The sequence below is a fragment of the Lissotriton vulgaris genome, chromosome 9, assembly GCF_964263255.1.
Source record: "Lissotriton vulgaris chromosome 9, aLisVul1.2, whole genome shotgun sequence".
NCBI lineage: Eukaryota > Metazoa > Chordata > Amphibia > Caudata > Salamandridae > Lissotriton > Lissotriton vulgaris.
The window spans coordinates 602,955,709-602,974,396 of record NC_141697.1 but is presented as its reverse complement, the minus strand read 5'-3'; the positions used below and the strand labels follow the sequence as shown (position 1 = coordinate 602,974,396).

At 39.9% G+C, this 18,688-nt stretch overlaps 1 protein-coding gene across 1 annotated transcript in view; it reads left to right on the top strand.

The window, feature by feature from the left end:
* LOC147691945 (estrogen-related receptor gamma-like) overlaps positions 1–13,486 on the top strand; it is a 161,825-nt gene extending 148,339 nt beyond the window's left edge. Inside the window, exon 6 of the mRNA XM_086936707.1 lies at positions 12,912–13,486. Within this exon, the coding sequence (XP_086792833.1) occupies positions 12,912–13,156 (245 nt within the window). The 3' untranslated portion in view covers positions 13,157–13,486. The remainder of the gene's footprint in view (positions 1–12,911) is intronic.
* Positions 13,487–18,688: the final 5,202 nt, after the last annotated feature.

Below are 18,688 nucleotides of genomic sequence, written 5' to 3'. Positions count from 1 at the left end.
ATGTAATGGTGGAAACCTAAAAAAGACGAGAGGAGCACTACTGAAAAGTAGAGGCAAAATCTATATTCTACACTTGACGAAGACTCTCTTCCACCACAGCAGGTCAAAGACGCTATTGGTGCTAAGCTGCTCAAAGACTTTCAAAATCCCCCACAATCCCTTTGAGATGTTGATCTTTGTCCCCAAATCTGCATAGTTTTAGAGAACTGCTGAGCAATTTTTGCTCTTTCTCACCTCCTCTCAGCCAACTGCTTTTTTCCCCAAAGAGTTGGTGAACTGAGGAAATGCTACATTGTTTTAGTTTCAGACATCCATCTATCAAGGACCCAGGGAATATGTGTCAGTTTATACTAATCCAAAATATAAGTGGATGCCACCTGCACATGCCCCATCAAAAATCATCTGCAGTGGGTGGGTAGCATATTGCGTCTCTTCTTGTCTCATATATTGCTATCATATCGCTATCTCCCCCCCCGCTGCTACTGACGAGTCTTGGGGGGCTACACAACATGCTTTAACTTTATGCTTGAATGGGTCAAACAGGAAATCGGAAAATTTCCAATGGGGTAACATAATGGTAGCCTGTCAGATTTAGGGGATATTTTTCCTTACTCCTGGTTTCCACTGTCCGTTTATTTGAAGAAGCCTGTCTGGTTGCTACAGACTCTGCCAGTAAATATACGCATTCCGCCTGTGTTGCTTTAAGGGAGGAGGGTACTCGGCTTTGGAGACTTGGTTGCGTGACGGCGTTTCTATTTGCAGCGGAATAAGCGCTGAGAATTTTGCGTTACTGGAGGAAACTGCAACCCGTTTAATTTGTGGGAACTTTAGACGCCACTACGCCAGAAACCCATTGCGGTTTGGAATTATCACCGCTTAAAAACAACAATTCACACACAGAATAGAGCCTTGAGAAAGTCGCGGGACGGCTTCCCAAATGCAACGAAATACGTGTTGGCTGTAGAGAAACCATCTGGGAAGAATTGTACACAATAAAGTGACCAACAAAAAAGAAGGAAGACTAACTTTATTTACACAGAATTAAACACCCCATATACCTATGTTGTTTAATTAGTGATACGTGTGCTAAGGAGTGTTGGTTGCTTTAAGGGATGAGGTTGTACTCGGTTTCACTTCTCACAGCCTTCTTTCTGAATAAAAAAAAGAAGGTTTGTGATGTAAAGGGAGCACAATTCCTCTTTGCTGGTGCATAGGGGCATATTATCAAGCACAGCGTTAAAATTATCGAAGTTTTAGGGACAGAAATCTGCCGCTAAAGCAGCGATAATGGGCTTGATAATATGCCGTAGAGAATTCCAATAGAGACCCATATTAACACCAGAACATGGGCTTCTATTGGAATTCTCCAGGGCATATTATCAAGCCCATTATCGCCGCAGTTTTCTGCTGCTAAAACGGCGATAATATTAACACTGTTTCTTGATAATATGCCCCTTAATTTGTAAAACAATATGTGCAGAACCCAAAGTTTTGCTCAGAAGCTGTTACGGGTGCCATAATTATGAGGGCTGCTCAAAACCGAGGGTGTCTAGTTTTCATTCCATCTCAGCCCTCCTTCAATCACCACCATACATTCCATGTCACTTTTTTGCACTCTTGCAGATTCTTTTATTATCTATGCTTTCTCCCTTTGTCGCTGTTTTTCTGTCTTTCTGAAAGTGTGCTGAGGAAAAATATGTGCCAATCTCAAAAATGAGTGCCAGTGGGCCCCCACCTGTTACCGACGCCTCAAATTAAGCACTGTTTTACAACAAAAATTCCCAGCCTCACTAATTCATCTGATTTCCTCAAATGCTTTAAGCTTTAAACTTCCCAGTACCAAGTCAAATTATTTTAGCCCTCTAAATCGTCCTACAGTCCTCTCAAATTACCTTCCAGGGCCCGTATTATACAAAGAGTCCCGGGGGCGCAACAGACTCTTGTGCAACACATTCTGTAATACAGATAGAGCTGGCGCACATATAATGCCAGCGCTGTCATTGGAGGGCATTCCCTCATCTGCATGGGGGTGTGGCCCCCTGCAAATGAGGGAATTTCTTTGACTCTGCGCCCATGCCATAATATAAACGAGGGTGCAAAGGGAAAGAAGCTCTCAGGAGGTGCGCTGCCAGAACAACTCCTAAAAACGTGAGCCCCCTGATGGAAGCTCTTTGGATGTCTTTGGGTGCCGAAGTGGCGTGCGGCAGTCGGATGCTCAGATCTGTGTGCGTCCTGTTGATGGAGCGGTAATTTCTTCTGGTAATTTCTCAATGCAAAACCCTCATGCTACCTCTAATTTACCGCTCAAAAGGTGTTGGGCCCTTCACACCATGTATTACCTTCAGGAGACTTTATTAATCATGAACAGTCAAAAATGCAATTATTATTTTAAGCCAATAAAGAGAGTTGTTGAGTGTTTAAAGGGTTTTATTTTCTAGTAAAAAGTTAATTTTCTCTGACCCTTTATTCATTAATAAAATATCAATCAGGTTACAGAATTTGAAAACCAGGAAAAATAGCATTAATAGAGAACACATTACAGTCTGCATATAGGCATAACATGTAGGAATGTGGCGCAAAATGTCATTCAAGACTCAAAGAGTTTCTAAGAAAAATATAGTCTTGCAAGGCTAATCAAAAATCAAATAGTTTGCAAAAATCTCCCATTAAGAAAAATAAATGCATAAGTCAAATAAATCTTTTCAGACCTAATTAATTTGTCTAAGCATAACTTGAAGTTTAGCATCTAATTCTATTTAATCAGCTGTTCTTCTGCATCTGTCTGTGTCTAAAGATCAAGCAGGGAGGGAGACAGCCCGCCCTTCACGAGACCTCAAAGGAATGTGGCCAAGATATGACGTGGAAGCAAGAAACCTCCCGCTGATTCTCCTCGGACGCCCCTGCAGCACCCGTGACAATCTCGTACCTAACCGATAGGCTGTCTGGCCTAATCTGTTCCTTCTCTTCAAGAGCTCACACACCCCCTAATGAGTCTAGAAGCCAGCTGAGCTGAGAAAGCCCGCCCCTGTCAGTTTTTATACACAAAATTTTGGCAGACTACACAAAATGTTGCATTTCAGGAAAACCTGTATGTTGATTGGTTAGTCATGGTGGCATGAGTTCTCATCACCCTGACGCATTCTAAAAACCTGACCATGCCAGTTTTTAACAAATGAAGCATACATAATAAATACATTTTATAAGTTTGCAACAATTGCTAGGGAAAATTTTCAATAGTCTTCCTTCCTTCCTGCCAAAGCGCAGTCAGATGGACACTTTTAACTAACACTGGTACATTTGGCAGAATCACAAGGATGTACAGTTCAAGGTGTTCTTGACTTCTTGGCATGAGGAAAGCTGCCACAGTCTGCGCATGCTCCCTTCTCATTCAAAGCAAGCCATAGCTTTTGATGGTTTCACAGGCAGCCATTTAATGGTAGGCCCCAAAAATAAAACAAACACAAGATAATATTAATTTCATGTAAATCAGCACATTATGTTTCCAAACTCCATACTAATGCTCATTATAAATGTTTTCCTAGCCAAGCTACTAGTGTAAAGCAGCGTTTCTATTATTTATGACAACATGTAAAATAAATGTGCAAGGTGCAACAAAGTAAAAGAGGTGTTATTAACTGAAAATATTTATCAAAATATGCAACAAGTCAAAGTCTTTTAAGACAGGAATAGTGGATTTAGATTACATGGGATGCGCTGGGAAGAGAGAAACACATTCTATTAATCTTCAAAGCTAAAAAGGCCACTTTTCTCTACATTGCAAAAACACATGTTAATTCAGCAAAAGCATGTCAGACTAAATAGGCCTCACTTTCATGTTTTTTTATGTGCCATGTTTTTAACTTGCACCAAAATGTGCGTGCAATTTAAATACAGTCTGTCTGAAGCACAAAAATAAAACAATGCCTGACTGCAGAGGAAATTGCTCCATCAATCCACCCTTCTGATGATTCAAATCATAATAAATTGATTTATAATTCATCACACATATTTCATTTTCACAAGTGACATTTTTTTAAAATTGCAAAAGCTGGGCATATAACAATTTTAAATCTATTTCTAAGGCAAACACAAGTCTATCTGTAATCAGATCATATATAGCCAAGCTCAAATGTTTTAGTGCAGAGTTCTGTAAGTAGCTTCTTGGAACAGTTAGTCTTCTTTAAAATAAATAACTAAAATAATAAAAAAAAGAATTCAACAGGACAGTTTCAGCATTTCTTTTCTCTTTGTCATCAGCTTGCCATCAGAATGGCTCATTGGCATTCTGTACCCTTTTCAATGCAAATTAGACTACTTAGGTGCTGAGAAACTCGGACAGAGCACCATCAATCCTTGGCACTTTTTCAACCAATGCCTTTCACTCTTATCTTCACTTTGATCAGATTCAGATGATTCACCACTTCATCTCTCAGACCAAAGCCGTTGCACCATCCATTATGCAGATCTTGTGTAGCAGCTGCAATCTGGTGAGAAACTGCACACTGTACATCAACCAGACCTACACAGCCATGGCTAGTGTTCACCTCAGTGTTTTCCACAAGTGCATTTGCATATGCATTTTCAAGCCACTTTGGTGTTGGTGAGACACCGTCTTTTGCAAAAGGTAACTCAGTGCTGCCATTGTGTTGCTTTATCATGCTTGACACTTCAGGCAGATAGCTGCAATCCATTCCTTGTCCAATCTGTTGTTCTGCACTCATTATCTTTGAGACCACATTATGATCTGATTTCAGAGAAACTGGCAATCTATACCTGGGCATCAGTCTTTGCAATAACACTTTTGCCACTTTGCATTTATCACTTTTCCCAAAAATAGTTCTGATACAACCCTGTTGTGCTGCTTCAAAAACATTTTCTTGAGCCTCTTTTAATACACCTGTGAAGATTCCATAGAATGTGCATGCTAACAGAACACAAATGTGTGCAACTGAATTAGCATTTCTCTCTCCCATGACAACAGTGACTCTCATTTGAGCAGATATACTGCATGTTATGGTAAGGGCAATCAATTTCGAATTTTGGGCTGGGGCAACTACTGAGAGCCATGAAGCTTTGACAACATAATGTACAAGGAGCACAGCATGTGCTGCTTTTAATGTGTCACCTTTCAAACATGGGCCATCTACAAAATTGACATTGTTGGGCTGACTCAGACGTTCATCATTAAAGTCTGAATTTGGCTTTATGCATATTTTCATGATATTTAGACACTCATTTTCAGTTTCATCACAAACCAAATCATTTGCTGACATTTTTGTGAAGTTAGGGTCAAAGGTCATTGGGCAATACATCACAGAGCTTTGAACACAGTCATCTTTTTGAATAGGCAATGAGAGAGTGCAGCCCTCCCTCTCACTGCAAATTGGTGCATTTTCTTTTAGATAAACTTTCATTCCTAGTGCTGGGGCGCAACATTCTTTCTCTTTCAACTCTAGGAATGCTTTTGTGCAATTGTTGTCCAATGGAAGCGGATCAGACACACCCTTGTGTGTCAGCCTCAGTAAAGGCTTAGCCACTAGGGAAAGGTTTAGTAACCACTCTCTACAGCAGCTAACCATTCCCAAAAATTTCCTGACTTCTTTCGGAATTTGAGGTGGATTCATCTTGGAAATTATTTCCACCTTCTCTGGTGACACCTTTCTACCTCCCTTTCCAATTTTGTGTCCCAGATATTCATCTGCTTTTTGACAGTACTCCTGACTATTCTCATGCAATGGCACTGTTACATGGACTTTGCAAAAATCAATAAAAGTAAGCCATTCTTCAGCACATGGAATGTGAAAAAATATATTGGCTGGATTCGGTACCACAGGACAACATGGAAAAAATATGCTTTTAATCTCCTGCACTATTCTGTTCTTTTCATTTATTTTCTGTGAACCTGTGATCAGAAAGTTACACAAACTTCCAATCAAGTCCATCAAAAATCCTTTTATTGGTAAAATTCCTGCAACTGATGGTGTTCCTGAATGCATGTCATTTGGTTCTAATTTTAATAAGACATGTTCTGCACATTTTATTAATCTGGCATCCTTCTCTGTGAATTCTCTAATTTCATTTTTTTCCAAAGCAGAAGGTAATTTTTCAACTGTTTTTTCTGAAAATAATGCTACAGCTGTTTCTTGTTGGGCCATTTTAAAATGCACATCCTCATCAGGAATCTGAAAAATAACATTATCTGATGTACAGTAATCTGTGCTATTTAATTTGCAAAACAATTGTTTTTCTGCTAGGCCAGAGTCACAGACAACAGTTTTGCAGTTTTCCTCAAATGGGCCTAATTTTGGTGCAAATTTTTCTAAAACTGGGTTTATAATTTCTTTGTTTAAACCTCCTGCATTTAAATCTGGACTTTCCACTACCTTCACAATGGACTTGGTAAATTCAGAATTGTGAGTGTTAAAACTCTCATTTTCAAACACAGCAACCTGATGGACTGGGTTCTTATTTTGCCTCTGGAAATAATTCACATTTGCTCTGGACCACTTATTTAAATTAATTTTAGCTTTTTCCATATTTTGTGGGACCATCTTTGCTTGGAAAAATCCTGCCATAGGTACCTGTTTCTGAACTGACATTTGCATTTGCTTAGCTTGCATATTTTGCATCTGCATTTCTCCATGTTTTTGTGCATCATGTTTAAATTTATATTTCCTCTTCCAATGCTCAAATCTGCTATAAAGATGGCAAAAGGACACATTTTCCAGCAGTACAACATCCATACCTGAATGTTCACAAACCAAAACACCTTTACTTCCATCCTGTGTTCTTTTAATCTGTACCCAATCAACATCCTTTGCTAGCACTTCACCCTTCAGGAAAATAATCACTGCTATATTTTCCTCCATAACAACAGAAAATAATGGTGCATTCATGCAAACCCTTTTCACTGTCTCCTTACCTGGCCTTTGCAAAACTTTAGATTCAAACCACAATTCAGTCTGCATGACAATGTAAAAGAACATTTCCAAATTAATGCACAACTCTTTTAAAATTTCAACAAATCCCTCAACATTTGGGTACCACAGCATAATTCTGTCTCTCAATTGTGGGATTGTGTTCAGAAATTCTGCAAATTCACTTTTATTCTGTGGCATAGGAACATGCACTTCTCCCACCTTTTCTCTCAATGAGTAAGCAAAAGCTTCTCCCTCATTCTGCTTATTATTTTTCTCAACTAAATCTGGTGGCTTCTTTTCCTTATCCAGTTTCAATGCAAGGTCTGGTGGTTTCTTTTTCTTCTCATGTTTTCTTGCCCATTTGTCTCCTAATTTCTCAAACCCATTGCATTTAAAAATATATTTTATTTCTGCAATGTGCAGTTGCATTTCTGAAGAACACATTTTCTCCTTTGCTTCATCATCCACGTGTACCCTAAAACTTTTCTGAAATGGAAAACTTCCTGAAACATCAGTTTCATATTTTTGAGCCAAATCTGCCAGGCCATTATGTGTAGTTAATGCACATGCAACTGTTTCCTTACTCAGGGAAATTAATTCTTTTTCCTGACACTGGTTCACATTTTCATTATTTAAACAGCATGGACTGTTATTTTTTCCATGTTCTAGTGCTGAATTTAAAACACTACGCTGTTTCTCTTTTTCAGGGCCTGTGTTAATATGTTCTCCCATGTTTTCTATCTTTTTAATCACTGCTGCTTCCTCTAAGCAGGTTTGAAAAATAACATTTTCAATTACATTTATTTTATTTGGGGCTGCAGATGTTGTAAATACCATGTTTCCCTCACCTTTCAGTGCTTGGGGTAATTTCTGTTCAATAATCTGTGTATTCTGAGTTTCTGAAATAAACTCTGCCATAATCACTCCTTCTGCAGCTCTTTTAACCTTTTCAGTAGGGGCCATATTAATTGGGACAATCATAAGTTTTCTATGCATTATCTGTGCACCTGCAGTTAGCAATTCTTGGACTGAATCAGGCACATTTGAAGCAGTAACACCTGGAGGTATCACTGTCAGTGCTGAATCAACAGGTAATGGGTCAATATAAAATGTTTGCACAGTTTTCTCAATCTGTGTTTTTCTCTGTTCAACAGAAGCAGTAGCCACTGTAGTGCTTACTAGTACACTATTTTCAGTATTTTTAATGGGAACCACATAAAGTGGTGGACACTCAGTTAACAATGCATCCATTATTTTATCCCCTGAATCATTATTTATTTGAAGCTCTTTATCATCATTAATTCTCTTCTCCTGCATTTGGTGCTTTACCTTTTTATCCTCACTTGCTTTCTCTCTTGCTACCTTTTCCCATATGCTTAAGGCCTCAAATTGTGCAGCTTTAGATGGTGTATTTATTTCACATAACACTTCCCTTAATTTGTCAATAATTTGCAGTTCAAAAGTACCATCTTTTGGAAACCTCAAAACACCCTCTTTTTCAGTAATCTTGCACCATTGTTGAACCCACATACATGTATTTTGTCCCAAATTGGTAGACATAAAATGCACAGGTGTTCCTTCAGGAGCATCACCAATAAAAAACGAATTTTTCACTTTACCTCCTAACAGCTTCTTTAAGCCTTCAAACAATTTCATTTTTGCAATAGTTCAATGCAATTTCTTTTTCCCAAAGCTGTCAGTCTCAATTTTAGTCAGTTTTACTCCTACCACTGACCCTCCACAAAACCTTACTGCAATATTTTCTTAATCAATAACTCTATTAGTAAGAACATAAATACATTCGCTACTCTGTCTGTTGTGCTAAATAAAGGATAGATTTATATTCACTGCGAGTAACACATTCCGCTTACCCTTCACAAAGTAAGACCTTCCGTTTACTCTTCAAACACTACAGGTAAATCCCTTCCGCTTACCTGTCACACAAGCTCAGAAGAACCTGCTACTCCTTTGGACTTATCCTTCAGGATATATCTTAGTCCAAAGTTTCACCAGCGAACCCTTTTGCTGTCACTCAAGCTCAGAAGAACCTGCTACTCCTTTGGTGTGACCCTTTCTAGGTGATATCAGACCAAAGTTTCACCAGCGAACTCTTTGCTACAATCACTCACACAGAAAATAGTCCCTAATTTAACACTGCCAGCCCTACCTAGCTTCTCAGTGTTATTCCAACAGACGAGTAACCTCACTGCAGTGTGGCTTCCATTTACCACCCGCTATTCCTTCCCGGGATTCCACAGGTGTGCATACCTGCGTGTTTCAAACAATATAGAACAAGACACTAACTTAACATGAAGAGTTAAAACATGTAATCAATAACCAAAAATTATGTCCTATGAAATTACCAATATAATCAATAACACCATCAATTCAAAATGAGCAAAATGTCACCAACAGTAAAAAAATCCTTACTATTTTCAACACTTCAAAAATACATATTAGCATATTAACAACATTTCACAACCCTATTGATACTCACACCACTTCTTGCATCACCTTTCAGTACTGCTTTGCCAGTCTTCAGGTTCCGAGCATTGGAGTCAGGAATCAGGACTTGGACATTTATCTAACTTGGGCAATTATTTTACTTCCCTCTTAAGGTCAATGATCCATTAGTTGAATAGTTGATGGTGAAATCAATAATCATTAATCACCAAACTAATCAATAATAACCATCCTCTGATTACCAAAAACTGATGGAGCGGTAATTTCTTCTGGTAATTTCTCAATGCAAAACCCTCATGCTACCTCTAATTTACCGCTCAAAAGGTGTTGGGCCCTTCACACCATGTATTACCTTCAGGAGACTTTAATAATCATGAACAGTCAAAAATGCAATTATTATTTTAAGCCAATAAAGAGAGTTGTTGAGTGTTTAAAGGGTTTTATTTTCTAGTAAAAAGTTAATTTTCTCTGACTCTTTATTCATTAATAAAATATCAATCAGGTTACAGAATTTGAAAACCAGGAAAAATAGCATTAATACAGAACACATTACAGTCTGCATATAGGCATAACATGTAGGAATGTGGCGCAAAATGTCATTCAAGACTCAAAGAGTTTCTAAGAAAAATATAGTCTTGCAAGGCTAATCAAAAATCAAATAGTTTGCAAAAATCTCCCATTAAGAAAAATAAATGCATAAGTCAAATAAATCTTTTCAGACCTAATTAATTTGTCTAAGCATAACTTGAAGTTTAGCATCTAATTCTATTTAATCAGCTGTTCTTCTGCATCTGTCTGTGTCTAAAGATCAAGCAGGGAGGGAGACAGCCCGCCCTTCACGAGACCTCAAAGGAATGTGGCCAAGATATGACGTGGAAGCAAGAAACCTCCCGCTGATTCTCCTCGGACGCCCCTGCAGCACCCGTGACAATCTCGTACCTAACCGATAGGCTGTCTGGCCTAATCTGTTCCTTCTCTTCAAGAGCTCACACACCCCCTAATGAGTCTAGAAGCCAGCTGAGCTGAGAAAGCCCGCCCCTGTCAGTTTTTATACACAAAATTTTGGCAGACTACACAAAATGTTGCATTTCAGGAAAACCTGTATGTTGATTGGTTAGTCATGGTGGCATGAGTTCTCATCACCCTGACGCATTCTAAAAACCTGACCATGCCAGTTTTTAACAAATGAAGCATACATAATAAATACATTTTATAAGTTTGCAACAATTGCTAGGGAAAATTTTCAATAGTCTTCCTTCCTTCCTGCCAAAGCGCAGTCAGATGGACACTTTTAACTAACACTGGTACATTTGGCAGAATCACAAGGATGTACAGTTCAAGGTGTTCTTGACTTCTTGGCATGAGGAAAGCTGCCACAGTCTGCGCATGCTCCCTTCTCATTCAAAGCAAGCCATAGCTTTTGATGGTTTCACAGGCAGCCATTTAATGGTAGGCCCCAAAAATAAAACAAACACAAGATAATATTAATTTCATGTAAATCAGCACATTATGTTTCCAAACTCCATACTAATGCTCATTATAAATGTTTTCCTAGCCAAGCTACTAGTGTAAAGCAGCTTTTCTATTATTTATGACAACATGTAAAATAAATGTGCAAGGTGCAACAAAGTAAAAGAGGTGTTATTAACTGAAAATATTTATCAAAATATGCAACAAGTCAAAGTCTTTTAAGACAGGAATAGTGGATTTAGATTACATGGGATGCGCTGGGAAGAGAGAAACACATTCTATTAATCTTCAAAGCTAAAAAGGCCACTTTTCTCTACATTGCAAAAACACATGTTAATTCAGCAAAAGCATGTCAGACTAAATAGGCCTCACTTTCATGTTTTTTTATGTGCCATGTTTTTAACTTGCACCAAAATGTGCGTGGCAATTTAAATGCAGTCTGTCTGAAGCACAAAAATAAAACAATGCCTGACTGCAGAGGAAATTGCTCCATCACTGTAAGGAAGCAGGAAATCCACTTGAGGGCTTCTTCCTGTGTGCCTATGATATAGAGTCTTTTGATGAGAGTGTTGTGGGAGATAGTGTTGAATACCATGGAGAGGTCGAGGAGGATCAGGGCCACGGTTTATCTGTGGTCGAGGAGAGTTCTTATGTCGTCTGTGGCAGCAATCAGCATGGTCTCAGTGCTGTGATTTGCACAGAATCCTGACTGGCAGGTGTCCAGTGGGTGGTTTTGTTCCAGGAATTCGGTAAACTGCTATTTGATGGCTTTCTTGAGGACTTTGGCCAGGTAGGGGAGCAGGAAGAACAGCCGATTAATTTTTCAGATTGCTGGGGTCGGCACATGTTGCCTTTAGGAGGGGTCTGACGTCTGCATGTTTCCGGCTGTTCGGGAAGGCTCCTGAGGAGATGGAGGTGTTGCGGATGCTAGTGAGTTGCGTGCTGATAGGGTACGCTGCAATGTTGTAGAGGTGGTGGGCGGAGAGGTGGGTGGGCACTTCGGAGTGGATGGAAGACATTGTGGCTGAGGAGGACAGGCATGGCAGCCAGTCCCAGAAAAATAAAATGATACTGTTTAGTATCAGTTTACTTTTCTGTGAATGACTGATGAGTGAAGCGATGCTCCTCGCCCATTACGGAGGTGCTGCCCCTGACTGTAAGCTATGAACTGCTGGTTGTGCTGGGGGAGTAAGTGCACTGCTGGTTGTGCTGGGGGAATAAGTGCACAATACATGGCCAAAGGCCGGATAACAAGTGCACCTCCACTGGGCATGGTCACATGCCATGTATTTTGTTTAGTGCAAACAGATGGACTGATCAGTGGTCATAATCAAAGTGAATCATTACAAAGCTCAAGTAAATCACAAGAATCCTATTTTAATTTCATGTCAAGGGTCATCATGCTTGTGTATTAAGATTACTTCAAAATCTACATTATAAAATGCTAACAAATAACTTTCAATAAAACGTCAGTCATCTTTCCGCTGTGCTTTCATCCTAAAGCAAACAAATCCATTTAGAGACTTTAAAACTTTACCATAGATGTCATTCTTGGCTGACCATTAGTGCAGCTGAACATTAATATAGTTTCAACTTTGAGTGCCATCCCATTGCCAGGTAATTCTCTTTATTAGCATGAATATGCCATAGTACATCAAACTAAACAATACAGTAATAACTACAATAATAAAAAGATCTTTAAACACAAGGAGCAGCACCTTTACCATTTATTATTGCCTGGTAAATTATGCGCCTCTGTGCCTGACCACATAAGAACACTGTACATAGTGCTGTCTCCCCTGTCAACAGCATAAAATGATGTAATACCAAAGGGGTGCAGAACCATTTCACTTCCCATTGGCTAGCAGTAGCAGCTGTTTGGCCCAGATTCACTACAAACTCCATAGAGAATTAGATCATAATTAAAATATTATTGGAAGGTAGCCTGTAAGCACATAGAAACGGTCATTTTAATATGCATTTTATGCTCAGAAATGCATAATGACAACGTTAGACCAACACAATGACCTGTCGCCATCTTTTTCTTATTCCACGCAGATTCTACGTCCATCGAAAGTATGGAAGCAGTGCTCAGCCTGCAGGACCATCTTCACGAGGCCCTCCTGGACTACGAGCAGGAACACCACATGGAGGATGCCCACCGAGGGGGCAGGCTCCTTATGACACTTCCACTTCTGCGCCAGACCGCCGAGGAGGCTGTCCGCGGATTTTGCCAAATCCGGATTGAGGGGAGGGTACCCATGCACAAACTGTTCCTGGAGATGCTCGAAGCCAAAATTTGACTTTTGTGGTTGGAAGAAAAGGGATTGGGAATGAGTTGAGCAATAGTCAGCCCCAAGACAATATGCCCCTCATTCTGGACCTGTAGATGGAGAAAAACAGCACCAAATGCTATAAAAGGTACATTTTCTCCAGGACATTCGCTCCAATCTATTGACCATCACAACTGGAAGTCGTTCGTTGAAAATATTTTTTGATCTACAGAACATGCAATGCCATAGACTATCACTTGAAGCTCAATCGCGTCAGATGGCTTACATGGAGTTAGAACACTGGAATGATGTGAGCACCATTAAAGACTGTGGAGTGACAGAGGCCTCCTGGGTCAACATTCCAATGTTTTTCTTTCTGTTCCTCCTTGTTTCATTGTGAACATTCTGCCATCAATGGGTGGAATGTTGTAAAAGCATTCTTTTTATATATGTATTTAATATTTATTGGTTTTTTGTATAGAGTTGTCCTGATTCAAGGCAAGTGTGTCAGAATGCATAACATATTGGAGAAACCTGTTTAAGTAAACATACATCGTACGTTTAAAAGGACAAAATATTCACAAATGTAATGAGTGTAACTGAAGAGATGACAAATATGGTAGGTCAGGTTCATCTACAACCAATGTTAGACACATAGAGCAAGAGCTGTCAGTCAGCCGGTCTTGAACAAAGCAAAGTAGCTATCCATGCCCCTCCGCTGTGGGCAATATCGAGGGCCTCATTTATGAGTTTTTGCTGTAGGGTAGCACCGCAGGTCTTCCTTTTTCCCTGCACTGGCACGCTGCTGTGCGCCAACGCAGGCACAATTTGTACCATGGTGCAAGGGTGCCTGCGTTGCAGGGTTAATTATTTTTGTGCAGGAAGGGAAACCTTCCTGCACAAAAACAATCACACGAGGCTTTTTCCGCCTGAATGCAGCACACATAGAAAAAGGGAAAACAAGAAGAAATAAAGATATTGGGGAGGTGTACGTTTTTGGCGCTGCCTCAGGGTTACCATTTCTTGTAAATCTGGGGCATTGTCAAAAAGCCATGGATGTTGCTGGGGACGCCCCTCAGCAATACCCATTGCACGCCCCTTTAATACAGAAAACTATGTTAAAGGGAGCAATATTTAGAAGGCAACATTAAGTCAAAAAAGGTGGCCTGGTGCTGCCTGGTAAATATGGAGCAGGCTCCTGCGCCACCGGAGCGTCACAACAAGTGGCGCAAGAGGCTTATAATCCATCACATCCATCGCAAGCTGGTTGTCAGCAAACTGCCTTAAGTTAAACACAGGCAAAACTGAGGTTATCATCTTCGGTAATTCCTCGAACCCCTGGACACCCGACCAGTGGCCTGCTGCCATGGGCTTGCCCCCAGCCGCCACGTTAAGGTGAAGAATTTGGGGGTGATCTTGGACTCTAAACTTTCCTTTGGGGATCAGATTAGCCGGGTCGTAGCCTCTTGTTTCCATCTTCTTAGGATTCAGAGTAAAATAACATTTCTTCTTCCTGAAGATAGTCTCAGGACAGTAGTCACTGCTTTCATTTTGTCTCGACTGGATTATTGCAAAGGCCTCGATCTCAACATCATAAAAAGACATCTTAACCAACTCCAGGTGGTACAAAATACAGCAGCTAGGGTGCTTTTGGGCACCCCAAGGTTTGTTTCAGTGAAGAAGGGACTTCAAAACCTTCACTGGCTTCCGGTGAAACAACGCGTGTAATTTAATTCTCGTTGTATGGTCTTTAAGGCCCTTAAGGGGCCTGGTCCTGTTTACATGAGGCAACACCTGCAATGGCATGTTCTTGGCAGAGCATCGCGCTCGGCAGAGGCAAAACAAATAATTCCACACGTCAAAAATGCCAGTTGGGAGGGTAGGAGTTTCTTCGGTTGTGCCCAAAGGCCTGAAACGGCCTTCCCCTCCACCTCAGAAGTGCAACTGAGCTCCTTTCTTTAAGAAGGGGGATGAAAACCTGGCTATTTCCCTGTTCAGTCATCCCTTCTCAGCAACCAAACAGGCAGCTTCCAGCGCTAGGACTCCTTTGGGTAGCAATGCGCTTTACAAGCTTCACTAACATAACATAACATAAATACGCGCCCTAGTCATTAAATGCACTCTCTTGTTATAAGCCTTTGTGTGGGCCTGTAACTTGGGAAAAAAGGACTACCATAGCCAAAGGCAGTGGCTTATAATGCTATGTAACATAATGTAACGTGATCTCTTGACAAAAGCATTTTCCTGTACTGCATTAGCAAAGTTGTTTTATGACCTAAATTGACTAACGTGGAATAGACCCACACAGTAGTAAAGTACACAATCACATTCTCGATCATCTGAAATATATATATTTTTGTCAAATGAAAATGGAATTTGGTACTTAAAGACATATTTATTTTAGTGTGGCAATCAGTGTTGTCACCAAGACTTCTCAGCCAAGAATTAACTGTGTAAAGTTTGGTTCAGTTTTGTATCTTTTGTTCCCTGAATGTTAATGGACTATACCATAGACATGAAGCCCCCTTCCCCCGAAGCAGTGCATGGTGGGCTGGCAGGTGAAACACATTTTATAAATTCGGACCCTGAGTATTGACATATAGGTACAAAGTCTTGATGTCCAGACCAGCAGCTCCATGTAAAGGCCTTGCAGTTGACTGTCCATACATCCTTCTGTGCAACAAGCTCAATTCCCCAAGTCACACAGTGCAGTATGTGTGGTTGGTTTGAACATATGATATTCTGATAAGACAACAGTCTGTGATCAAAAGCGATCATTTTGCAGATGAAAAATAAAGGGGTTGATATCTTGCAAATCCATCTAGTCCCCTGTAAATTGCTAACAGTAACAATATTAACTACTCCTACTGCTCATGATTCAGACGTTGGTGCATTTTTTGAAAAAGTTCTAACACTTTGACTCCCTTTGAGCCATTTCTCTTTTTTACCTTAGAACAAATAAATAGCTGGGCTGACCTTCAGAGAAATGTTGTTTCATTCACTGCATGTTGCTTTCACTGTATGTTACTGTAAAAGAAAAACACAACCGTCAGGAAAGCCTATAAAGTCTAATATGATTAATGCATATTAGAACATTGGAATGTGGAGCGCTCCATTGAAAACAATGGAGTGCTCCGGGATTCTAATGGCTGTCTGAAGCCCGGAGCATCAATAGTCCAAAGTTTTTTCACAGCTGTTGCTGTGTTTCAACCCCCTTGGGCTCTGTGAGGCCTTTGTTTTACAAATTAGAACATTCTGCCCTCTAGGGGAAGAATGTTCTAATAGCCTTAGAGCCCTCCATTGTGTGCTCTACCGGCCATTAAAGGCCCTGCTCGGTTTTTAAAGGTCCTTGCTTTCAGCTCAGGCCTTTAACGCTGGAGTGGGCATTTAATGTCCATAGAGCCCAGTACAGAAGGCTCTAAGGCCATAATAGCCAATTTGGAAAAAAACAAATGCGAGTCAACTGCAGTTTCAACAGACCAGACCTTCAACCCTAAGGGCTCGATGTAGGTAATCTCGATTTACCTACTCTTAAATACCGAATCATACCAATTCGGTATTTAAGAGTAGGTAAATGGGATGTAGCTAATTTCTATTTTTAAATTACCGAATCGGTAAGATTCGGTAATTACCGAATCGGTAAATACCGATTCAGTAATTGGGGGAAACATTGAAGGGTGGCAGGGTGTCACTTTGACACCCTGTTGCACCCCTCAATCGTGTATGGGTGCACATGTTGCAGACATACATGCCCTAAGGGCGTGTATGTCTGCAACATGGCAGCGTTTGAAAAGCAAAAAAAAATGCTTTTTCAAGGCTTTTCATTATTTACCACCAACTTCTATTTGGTGGTAAATAACGAATTCTGAATGCCCTGTAGCACTGATTACAGTTCTACCTACATCGCAAAATACAGATTCGGTAATTTTACTGATTCGGTAATTTTACCGAATCGGTAAAATTACTGATTCGGTAAAATTACCGAATCTGTATTTTAGGTGGCCCTACATCTCATTTTCCAAATACCAGTCGGTAACGGCCGAAATTCGGTATTTTCGGCTGTTACCGACCGGTATTTGGCTACCTACATTGGGCCCTAAATCATTTGGAGCACAAAATTGCTAAAATCCATACACAAGCTTGTTATTTGTATACAGCTTTTTCTCAGTACTAGTGTCTAGAAGCAGCAACACATGACTACCAATGCACCTAACTGGTACTAGTTAATGAGCAGGTGCCAAGATTTTCTCACAAGAAAGCATGTGGGAAGGCCTTGCAGAACTTTTAATGAAGGCTCTGGCAAGGGGTGAATACACTATTTTCTAACATTCTTGCTTTGTGGGACTAATTCTCAGAATGAGGCAACGCTTAATACACAGTGCAGAAAATGTTCAATTGTACAACACAATATAAAACGGCCTCAGTGCATGAGATATGCCTGTAACTTAGCAGGCATAATATGATTTTAGTGGTCTGTAAACAGGTAAAAAAATGATGTAGCAATTCAGTAATAAAATGTAACAGTACATGTTAAGGCACACTTGCGCATTGGCAGTTTTTGCAATACATGTAATGGTATTAAGGCACATATATAAGTAAATCTATTTTCTCATGTTACAATGTCCCACTATCAACTTTTCTCACCATGTGCAGGATTTTCTTACACTGCCTCTGGAACTTGTGGGTATTCACACTGAATGTGGTTCGATGTATGTACAGGGTGGTGCTTCAGAAAAGTCCATGCTTATGTTTTGCAGATGACTTCATATTTCCTAAATATTTTAATGTGCTGGTAGGACACCTATAACAAGTTTAGGATTGCTTGTTGTGGCCAGAATCTAAGTGCATAGACAAAATGGAAGGTTTCTTCTGATAAGTCCTTCAAATGATGGAAGGGAGGTACAGTATGTGTGGCCTTCTTAGCAGAGAGAGGCACCTTCATCCCAGTACAGTTTGGTAAGACCTAATGAAAGCTTATGGCAATAAGTTACTTTTGCAAAGCTAACCCACCTTCACATCCAGAAGTTTAGATTACAGCATTATCACATTCACATTATGTTATGGACTCATTTTCTTGTTTGGTGCCAACACTGTAGTACTATTTGTAAGGGTGAATTGTCAAACTAAGCTAGCTGAGACTTATGTCCTTGTATGACCTCTTAGGAAGAGGCACATTTACTGCATGAAGTACTCATGTATTTCCACTTGGTGTTGATTTCCTGAGGCTCACCACTATTAATGAATGTGTTGTAACAGAAAATATTGCGATTGGATTATCAATCTGCAGATATTTCTTGCCAATAACTCAGACTCCTAAAATATTGTCACTATAGAATTAATAATAGTCAATCTACACTTATATTAACAACATTTTGGTAGTGGATGTTATGGACGCTATATTTGTGCAGGACAAATCTTAACCACAATATTGTGACATACAACTACCAATTAATGCATTTATAACAGTGACAACATTAGTTAAACAGTAACAATAGTTTTTCCGTAGCACAGATAAGTAAGACACAATTGTAAAAAACATCACAGGGCCAGGAAATCAAAAGT